Genomic DNA, 10554 nt, shown 5'->3' with positions numbered 1-10554 from the left:
ACAATTCCTGGCAAAATCATATCATTAATCGTATGACTCAGAGATGAATCATTCGTCTCAAGTGTCGCAAGGAATCATCAAACAATAGTTCTGCCTCGTTCTGCATTAAACGTGCTCGAAGAATTCTTATTACTTCGTGTTATTCGAACGCGGAATCCCGCCAGGGGAAAGATGCAGTGAAACGAGACATCTTTCGGTGAGATTGAATTTTCATGAGATTCCGGTCTATCCGCATGAACGAGACCATTCACCTGGCCTCGAGATAGCGTTCGTTATTGGCGTAACGAACATTAAATAATAATTAGGAGGTGTATGGACTTACAGGGCAGGGCGGTTCGCGAGAGGTTGACGGGAATGTTCCATAAGCCGCCATTGAAGCTGGGCGAATTTGTATTTCGCGCGCGCACAACGAAACTGAAATCCACTAACGGTTCTCTCACGATTAACACGCTACCACGCCCTGTACATTTAGAATGGCATCGACGAACGTTAGAATTCTTGTTCCGAGTAGCTGTCCGCGCTTCAATGACAAGATAGAAAGTGATCGAACCGATGAACCGCGACTGCCTTAACGACGCGACATAAGGAGATCCAAGCAACATGAGCGTCACGCGAAAATTGACTTAACTGACACTTTTCGGTGCACGTGGTGTTAATAGCCTGCTATGCAGCCTGCGCCGCAGAGCTGCGCGGTGAACAGGATAATTGAATCCTCGAATATGGTAGATCCATTATGTGGGGAGATTATTTACGTTTACGAGGTGTACTTTCGTTCGCTGTTAATTTCTGCTTCAGTTTTTACTTCTTCTTGTCAATTTGGTACGTGATTAGTGATTGTATTGGGAGAAATCACATTCAATTTGGCGGGAGTTCTAGTCGAATTCAAATCGAATACTTTTGCAGAGAATTGTGGTGCTTGGAATGTGTACTTCTTTCGCAGAGATTTAAGGCGCGTTTTAATGTACGACCGCGTTAATAATTCTGTATTAGCGGAATATAATATTTCAGAGGTATTAATGCTACCGAGTCGAATTGAAAAATATTTTTAAAATAAGAAATCTATTTCTTCTCGTGATTTTCATAAAAATCATTCTCCTTATTATAATTTTGCATCTTTTTCGTTCCATATCACCATCGTCGAAGGAAAAGTACGGAAGGGATAGCGGCTTGGCCACTTGGTCTCAATGAATTCAGTCGTGAAACTAGTTAACGTGTAAGATCTCTCGATATTTATGCTATTTAAACATTTCGGGAAACAAGATTACAAGTTTTTATTCCTTTCAATATAATAATAATAATAATAATCATAATCATAATAATAATAGATAATAATAATAATAAAAATAGATAATAATAATAGCAATAATAATAATAATAATCAACATATCGTAAGCTTCCATACGCAGAGCACGCTAAGTTAATACACATGTACATGGTTTCATTTACAAAAATAATAACAATGTTTCGATGCAACATTGCGGATCCGGTGATCAATCTCGTTCTCTAGCTAAATGACACTTTAGCAGCTTTCCTTTGGATAGAATAACTTTTATATATGTATATATATATTTATTTATTTATTCATTTATATATGTCCCGCATTTAATGATCGTTCAATCGCTCTCCGCGCCGAGAGAGAGGGAGCGCAGACGCGCGTGCGCGCCACCGCCAAGGGCGCGAATTTTAAATTCCTGTTCTCGGATCATTCTCCCGATCTCACCATTCCTCTCGCGCGCAAACGCGCGCGCGCGCGCGCACACACACGCTCGCTCTCTCTCTCTCCCTATCTTCCGCCTTCATTATTATTATTACTCTCATTAAATAAACTACTTATTTGTCAGTTAATCGACATTGTCTTTGGTACATTTACAAAACGAACAGGCATACGCACCGCGCGAGAGACAGGAGGAGTACGGATTTTGGTTAATGTCGGACGGGGTACCTACCATCCGCCGTCGTTTTAAGCGTAGCACGCGAATCCGCGGAGACCTTGCGCGTGTCTCCGAGCGCCAAGATTTCCGGTCTGGAAATATATATGTATCTTTATATATATTCGTATATGTATATAAAAGAAAAGTGGGGGAGGGGCGTGGGGGACAAGAGAAGAACAACGGAAAAGGAAAGGAGGGGGCGGACGGGGGAGATGGGGAAATTGTGTGCGGTTTGGAGCGTGGTGGGGAAGGTTTGGGACACAGTGGGAAAGGGAAGAAAGGAGAGAAGAGAGGGGGAAGCGCGAGCGATCGCGACGCAATCGATCGAAAAGCAAGACGGATCGTGCCACCGTGAATTTCGCGGTTCCGGTGCACCCGAGCTTTCCCATCGATTGTGCGAGGATCGTTGTTCCTCAGGATGGAGGCGGTCTGCCCCCGGGCCAAAGAATATTCTCCGATATTTCTTTCGTCCCGAAGTAGATGCCGAGCGTCCGACCGGCCCCATCCTCCCCTCGCGTCTGACGCATCGCCTTCTCCCCTCTCTCCGGCCCTCCTTCTTCCTCGTCTTCGCGATACACGGCTACGGCGCTGTCCGATCCACTAAAATGCCACTCTCTGGCCGCTCTGGTCGCTCTCTGCGCGCTGCCGATCACCGGGATCGGGCGATTACTCGTGCACTGAGAATGGAAACGGGGAACAAAGATGCTCCTTACATTATCTTCTAACGAGAATCAGAAGAACACGAGGAAATCGCTCGATCCGCGATGACCAGGGACGCTACAAGATGGCGCTACTCTTTATGCTCTTTACAGATCGTTTGTGACTTCGAACTAGGGGCACGCTTTGTCCCACAATCGACCGCTCGCCGCTCGAATGATCGTGTTCGAGTGACACTCGAGCTTACCGATCTTTCTTCCGCAATCAAGTTTCTGCGGATCGTAACTGCGCAGAACAATGGCGAGCGGTTCCCTCGATCGCGGAGCAACGCGTGCCGCCATTTCGCTGGCTGTCGTCTCGATCGCGGCTCAGCTCGGGCGCGCGCACGCTCTCGCGTGCCCTCTGCCCGTTTTCTCCGGCTTCTCGTTCTCCGCATAAATAATAAACGCCCGGTGCCCTTAATACGTACAATCGTTAACCAAAGGGGTGAAGAAAGAGAAGAGGGAAAACCAAAAAAAAAAGAAGAAGAAGAAGAAGTAGAAACGAAATACGTGGATAGCATTAGGGATACTAGCTGATTAATCGACCGTTGGCCGATAATTAAAGGAAATGAAAGTAGAGACGAAACGAATGCTTAATGATCGTTAAACTAATGACCGTGATTAGCGGTAATAATTATAATAATTACGAAAGTAAGAATAAATTAGGAACCAAGTACACAAAGTACACAAAGTACACGACGAACATCGCGATTAGAAAGAACGCGGGAGGGGGGTACACAGTTTGGAGAAGGGTTTGGGGACTGGAGGAAATTAAATTAAGAGTTACGCTGTTTCTCCGGCGTCGATTATAGGACTGTTTATAAATTACATTCGCCGATGATTACGAATTTTCGGCTCGTAATCGGGCGAGGAAACACTCTTAGGCCACCGTTTCTTTTTTTTTTCTTCGTTTTTTTTTTATATTAATTAATCTTGTCGCGACCCGTCCGCGCCCTCTCTGCCTTTCGTTCCCTCGATCGCCCGTGTTTGCCCCTTGAACGAACCGAAAAATCGAGGCCAGCTAGATGGAAAGGGGGATGCGAGGCCTTTTGAGGGAGGCGGTGCGAGGGAGGAAAGCGGAGAAGAGGATCGTCGATCGACGGGGGACGATCGCGACGCGTTCGGGGACGAATTAGACGACGATCGTCCTTCGTACCACGTACGTGTGTGTGTTCCAGAGCGTTTGGAAGCTTTCATCGCTCCGCGACGTATCTACAAATGTACAAATCACCGTCGACTCGATAGGGGCAGATTCTCTTAAGGGCGTCGGCGGCGCGAAAATTATCGCGCGTCTCTATCTCGCCGGGGGGCAACGATCCACGCGGCGCCACGGCTACCCAGACGCTGCAGATTGGCTATTATTACAATAACGTTCATTTAAACCGCCGAGAGATGACAATCCTCGAGGCGAATCTGCAAAGCGTCACCTCTTTAGGACACTAGAACCCGAACGCCCTGGCCCCGTGCGGGAGTTCCCTGGTCCCGTTCGTAGACCGTATCCACCGAACGCCTGGCGGGCGTTCTCCGCACGCGAGATACCGTTCGCGTGTCGCCGAGCGTTCAGGAAGCACCCAAAGAGGTTCGAGGAATTTCTCCGTTCGTCGGTCTCTTGACCCCGCGCGAGCAACCGGCCACGTTCGTCCGAGCGACTCGTCTCCCGGTGGATTTATTTGCCGTCGAACTCGTCACTGTATTGAAGAGGAGTTTAATGGTCAGAGGGGTTGATAAGAGCGTCATGATTGTAGTTCGTTCGCTACAACGGTTAACCGTCAGATAAATACCACGGGGAGCGAGTCGATCGGCCCTACGCAACGGATAATTTACTATTTACAAGCGCGAGAGCGGGACGCGGGCCGAGTCCTGCCGCGCGGAGTGGTCTCGCCGTCCACGGGCCAGCGTCGTTGCCCCCGCTCGTCTTCCGCGACCACGGCGCGGCCTGTTCGTCGACGAACAATTAAGCACCGTGGCTCCCGACTCTCCTCTCTGGATCGTGCCGCACGGAGGACGCCCCCGAGCGTCTCTTCCTCTCTCTCTGCTCGTCGATAAATTATAAATTAAATTACGGCGTGTTGTGCGAAAGAAACGGACAAACGTAAGTATAATTAACGTACAGGACTTCGATAAATAAATAGGCTTGCATTGAACGGACGAGTTGTACGCGTTTAACTATGTACAGAAGAGGCGGAACGCTCTGCGCTCTGCTCGAGGATTCGATGGGGCGGAGGGGTGGAAATTTTTGGGGAAAGTGAGGCAAAAAGTGTTCTGAAGTTAGAGGACTTTGAGCTCGAATTTAATGGAGATTTTTCAGGACGGACCCTCGAGAAGCTGAGTAAATGAAACGTAGGGTGGCAAAATTAATTTCTCTTAAATTTGAAGTACCAAAAGTGTCCAGAATTTTCCTCTCCACTTCCCAGAGAAGGTAAGAAGCCGCCGGAATTGATGCCACCTTTCCAAAGCTGTTAAGCAGAGGCTGGAGAACGTTTCGAGACGCTGAAGCGATCCAGCCAGCGAATTCCTCGATCTGCCAGCCCCACTTTCGATTTCCCGCCGCCTCGCGAGCGCAGAGGAGGGTGAACAAAAAAAAGTGATTTCGCGACAGAGCGTGCCAACGAACGCTACCAGCGCCTCTACTGTTTCCTGGCACGCGGATCGTTCTATTTTTTTCCGCTTGAGTGGCGTCGACTCGCGAGGAACTTGTGCTGAACTCCGACCATCGATTAAACAAAGGGGGAACGCTAAAGCAGAAATCCAATAGGCGACAGAAAGAAAAGATAAGATGGGGGGTAGGGGGAAAAGAAGATCACCAAGGAAAGCATCCTTCCCCCGCGACAATTTTCTCCATCGAAGGGGTCGCTCGAAAGGAATAACCCCCGAGCCCGTAGGCCCCATTCTTGTCTGTTCTAAACTATTATCTCTCCAGGATAGGAACAATCATTCACGGCGCTGCTCCGCTACCACTAGCACTGACACTCCGAGCTTGTATTTTTAAGCTTCCCTTCTTCCACGTGTCCTTTGTTCTTCCGTAAGGTCCAGCTATTTAAAGTTTCGGCTACGCACTTCCTTTTTCCCCTGCGGCCTCTTCCGCTCCTCCTGGCTTTCTGGCTCGAGGCTCTCCGCCGGGCCTGCTCTTACGAGCTTCACAAGCTTCCACGAGATTTGCAAACATCCGCGAGCTTCGACGAAGCTCCATCAGCTTCGGTGATCTTCGGCGGACCTTCCTCGGGGTCCTCTGCCGCCGTGGACGTGGGTGGAGGCTCGAGCTGCCGCTGGGGCTGCAGAAGCACGCTCGGGGGACGCTCGTTTCGTTGGGGGACGTTCTCGCGAAACTCGGTGGTCCGTGGACAGAGACAGAAAGCGGGGTGGTGGTGGCGGTGGCGGGTGAAGGCGGTGATGTCCCTTCCCGTGGACGCGTTGCGTCGACGTTGCCCACGGTGCACGCCTCGCCTCGGGTCCGTGGAATTTCGCGCGAGATAGGGCGTGCTCATTGGTTCGAATGCTTGCCCTCGCTGATGGACGCCATCCTCATGGACTCCGTTTCCGGGCAGCTCCATCCTGGCATCCTCGTCTGCTCTATCGTCGCCTGGGGAAACGAGGTGGTGCGTTAAATGCGAGGTGAACTTTTGGTGGGTGAAGAGGCGGTGAGCGGTGCGCCGTGTGCGGGACGCCTGCACTCATATTTGTTAAGCACGGGGGGTGAACGCCTATGAGCGTTCTCCGCGCGGACTCTGTGGTAGCGATTTGGGGAATAGGTTTAGTAGTTTGTAGGTTTGATATCGTGCTTTGGGAAGTAGAGGATGATAATTGCAGGGTGAAATTGGGGATTTCGGGTTTATTCTTTGCACAGCGGATACGGGGTCAATTTTGACCCGCGTGGGTTAGAGAGGAAGAATAACGTTAAGAGTATCCTATCCCTCGCTTACCGAGCTATTTGGATTCTTGCTCATGAAGATCATGAGGGAGCGGCTGCGGTTGCTAAACGGCCTCAGCTCCAGATCTCGGCCAGGACCATCCACCGTGTCGACGCAGTTGCTGTTGGCACAGAAATAGCGTCTAATGTGAAATTCGAATGTTAAATGTCCCCTAACGTTGGTCTGAATTCAATCAACCATTCACACCCTATGCTTATCAATTTCCCCCACTTTTCCTTCCACTGGAACTGGTACAAAACTGCCAGGGCCGGATTAAGACCATTGAGGGCCCTAAGCACTCAAAAGATTTTGAGGCCCCTCATACAGAGTGATCACTTCAACGCATTTAACTGAGACGTGTTTCTAACAAAAGTACGATTTTAAAATTCAGAAAAATTCTATAGTGCCTTTCTCCTGATGGCCTAAGCACGAGATTTTATTCTGCTTATTGGTTAATCCAGCACTGCAAACTGCTATAATATTCTACAAATCCTCAGCGATGAATGGCTTTATTAACCACTTTGTCCTTTTAAAGTTTCTTTTATTTCTACTCCACTTGGTACCGAAGTTTAATAAAATTGAAGTACTCTAGTGATCCGTATCTAATCTAATCTTATCTGTTTTACCTTCCACGATAGAGTAGTGACTAAACTATGTAGCGCAAACTTAAGTGGATGGTGACTAGGGGGAATGTAAATGAACTATAGTAATCTTTGGTTGTCCACTATCCTTCTTCCCACTTTTTCTTACAGCCAGACCAGACGTTAAGGAAGAATAGGCAGCGAACAGGGGCAGAATAGAGGTAAACGAACGCGTACCTCGACCGCAATTCCTTCTGCTTTCGCTTACAGTGGATGTAAGCCGCTATGCAAATGATAACGACCAAGAATACTGCTATCGTGGCACCGCCGGCGATGCTTGCTGTCTCCAACATTACACGCTGCCGGGAAGCTGTAACAGAAGATCGGTTCTTTAGGCATCGCAGACACCGCTTCCTGCTTCTCAGACTCGCTCCGATGCCCCGAAGATTCAATGCCAACTAATTGTGCGATCGCGAGTCTGCTGGACTATACATCCCGCGAAACTCGCAAACGGGGGACACTGCTTTCAAGCTTCCTGGCGCGAACTGTGTCCTCTGGGAGCAGTCGAATGCCATCTTAGGGGAGGATTTAGATGCTACGTGCGGGAGACACAGTTCAACACTTTTCACTTCAGGGGTGCAGGAGCGAGGAAGCTTGCTTGCTACATTTTGCGAGGGTAATAAATTTTTCTTGTGTTCTCTGAGTTGAGGAGATATGGAACCCGTAGATTCTAAGAAAATGGTTTCTTCGTATGAAAGATATTTATATTCAAGTTGGGATAGTCTCCTTAAGAATTTTGAATTTCCATCAAAATTGTACACACACCCCTCCAATCCTCAAACGTTAAACTCATTATCAAGTTACGTCAGTTAAAATATTGTATATTCCCAAAATTTCAAATATTTTCGATGATTCCAAATTTCTTAGGATTTCTAAATTTCCCTCAAAATTTTACACACACCCCTCCAACCCTCAAACGTTAAATTCATTATCAAGTTACGTCACTTAAAATATTGTATACCTCCAAAATTTCAAATATTTTCAAGGATTCTAAATTTCTTAAGAATTCTAAATTTCCCTAAAAATTTTACACACACCCCCTCCAATCTTCCACCATTAAACACATTATCAAGTTGTCACTTAACATACTGTATACCTCCAAAATTTCAAATATTTTCAAGGATTCTAAATTTCTTAAGAATTCTAAATTTCCCTAAAAAATTTACACACCCCTTCCAATTTTCCACCACTAAAAACATTATCAAGTTATGTCATTTAAAATATTTTGTACCCCAAAAATTTAAAATTTTTTCAAGGATTCTAAATTTCTTAAAAATTCTAAATTTCCCTAAAAAATTTACACACCCCTTCCAATTTTCCACCGCTAAAAACATTATCAAGTTATGTCACTTAAAATATTTTGTACCCCAAAATTTAAAATTTTTTCAAACATCCTAAATTTCCCTCAAAATTTTACACACACCCCTCCAATCCTCCAACGTTAAACCCATTATCAAGTTACGTCACTTAAAATATTTTGTACCCCAAAATTTAAAATTTTTTCAAAGATCCTAAATTTCTTAAGAATACACACCCCTCTCGAATCTCCCACCATTAAACACATCACAAAGTTATGCCACTTAAAATACAAAGTACCTAAACTGCATTAACTAATTTCTTAAATTAATAATAACAGAATCTCAACTGCAGAGGTTCTCAACATTTTTCGTGCCGCTTCCAAACTAAAATTCTCAAGTACACCATTATCTTCCACGCTAATGAAGAAATACCCTTCAAAAAGCAGAGAACTTCATGTCTCCTCCATTCAAGTTCACGAACCTCCCCTCCACAAACCCACATAGCACGATCCACGTCAAGAACCCCCGCCGCCGTCAAAATTGTTCGAATCAATGTAAAGCGTATGACACTTACGCAAATAGGAACCATCTAAATCCTTGAACTCGCATCTCTGCCCGATATATCCGTTGGCGCATCTGCAAAGCAACAGAAAAAAAACGGACACGTGGTGAGAAAATAGAGGAAACGTACAGCACCGCCAGACAGGCCCCGCGCATCAGAGTGCGAGTGGAACGCGGCGTCGGCTTTATTGTTCCTTGAACGCCGGCAGGAACTTCCGCGAAACGCCGCGCGAAATCCAGGAAGCCATAAAACGTACTCTTTAGGCACGAACCGCTTTTAGTATCGGGCATTAATCAGATGGGTACACCATCGCTCGAACCACCCAATTAGTACACTTAATTATTAAAAAAAAAAAAAAAGGAAACGGTGGAGGTCTAGGAGGGGGAGGAGAAAGAGAGACGGGAGAGAAGAAGGGAGGAAACGTTGCCCGCAAATATATCGGTTTACAGGGCCCGTAATTACGCGATAATTAAAAGGATTCCCACGGTCGATTTCGTCCAACGGTACCCATCACGATCGCTCGCCCTTCGAGCGGAATAATTAGCCGAATGGAGCCCGATCGTGGTCGAAAGTATGATTAATTGGGATCGCGATGCCTCGCCGGGTAGAGGATCTCGCTGGCCGATTCGTGTCGTGGTTAATTATTTGTTGGGTACCTTGACTCGATAGGCGATAGCTTGATAGGGTTCGATGCTTTGCTTTCAAACGTTTCCGCGCGAATCCGCCTCTCTCGGGCGCGGAGCGCTTGAGTAACGCTTCCGTTGCTACCGCGCGACCAAACGTTTTAATATCGCTGATCCTGTGCTCTGTGATACCGGGTCAAATTAGACCCACCTCGCGTTTCAACAGTGGCGCAGTTAGGATTCAATCTCGAGGAGGCAGCCGAATCGAATGGATACAAGTTTATTTAACGCCATTTCATTTAATCCGAATTCAATAAAATTCTTTAGGTGATTATAAAAATTTGTCCAAAGAATAAAATCTAGTTTTCTTTAATTTTTACGAAGCCCCTTCTCTGGGAGTACCAGGCTACCTTGGCACCGCTCTGGGTGCCCCACTGCATTTCAAGCTGACTTATGTGATAACGAGGTGTGATTTGGGTCGCTGGCTGAATTCCCAGTGCATTCTTTTAGTAGACACCGAAAGGGAATTGCATTGAATTTTCCTTTGTAAATAAGTTACCGATAGTGACTAAAAGGTGAACGTTATAAAAGTTCAAGGTAGTGGCAATAGTTACTAAAAGATATTAATGCAAAAAATAGGCAATTTTGTAGTTTGGGTTATTCTATACTTAAGCTTATTTAGCAATCAAAGCAAATGAAAGCCGGTTAAGATGGTCAAATTCGAGTCACGATGAATCATTCGAAAGCTTATGAAAAAAGAAACATTTGTGGCGATTTTCAACTTCGTATCTCCACCCGGAGGGTAGTAAAGGGCAAAAATAGGAAATCAGGCTTTTGCCGAATTTCTCCTATACTAGGGGATGAAAAATTTTGAAAAAAATCACAGGCATTTC

The 10554-nt window shown here is 46.4% G+C and overlaps 2 protein-coding genes across 2 annotated transcripts in view; both read right to left on the bottom strand.

The window, feature by feature from the left end:
- The window catches only part of LOC143378992 (solute carrier family 2, facilitated glucose transporter member 1), a 45486-nt gene extending 44953 nt beyond the window's left edge, over positions 1–533 (bottom strand). Inside the window, exon 1 of the mRNA XM_076831213.1 lies at positions 323–533. Within this exon, the coding sequence (XP_076687328.1) occupies positions 323–373 (51 nt within the window). The 5' untranslated portion in view covers positions 374–533. The remainder of the gene's footprint in view (positions 1–322) is intronic.
- A 713-nt stretch (positions 534–1246) lies between these two features.
- Positions 1247–10554, bottom strand: part of LOC143366449 (uncharacterized) — a 79756-nt gene continuing 70448 nt past the window's right edge. The window contains exons 4-7 of the mRNA XM_076807545.1: positions 9051–9112; positions 7356–7488; positions 6550–6658; positions 1247–6209 (exon numbers count right to left, since the gene is read on the bottom strand). Coding sequence (XP_076663660.1) covers positions 6111–6209; positions 6550–6658; positions 7356–7488; positions 9051–9112 — 403 coding nt within the window. The 3' untranslated portion in view covers positions 1247–6110. The remainder of the gene's footprint in view (positions 6210–6549; positions 6659–7355; positions 7489–9050; positions 9113–10554) is intronic.

Source organism: Andrena cerasifolii, chromosome 2 (genome assembly GCF_050908995.1).
Source record: "Andrena cerasifolii isolate SP2316 chromosome 2, iyAndCera1_principal, whole genome shotgun sequence".
In the NCBI taxonomy this organism is placed as follows: domain Eukaryota; kingdom Metazoa; phylum Arthropoda; class Insecta; order Hymenoptera; family Andrenidae; genus Andrena; species Andrena cerasifolii.
Note: the sequence above shows the minus strand (reverse complement) of the source record. Positions and strands in the feature narration are given on the sequence as shown.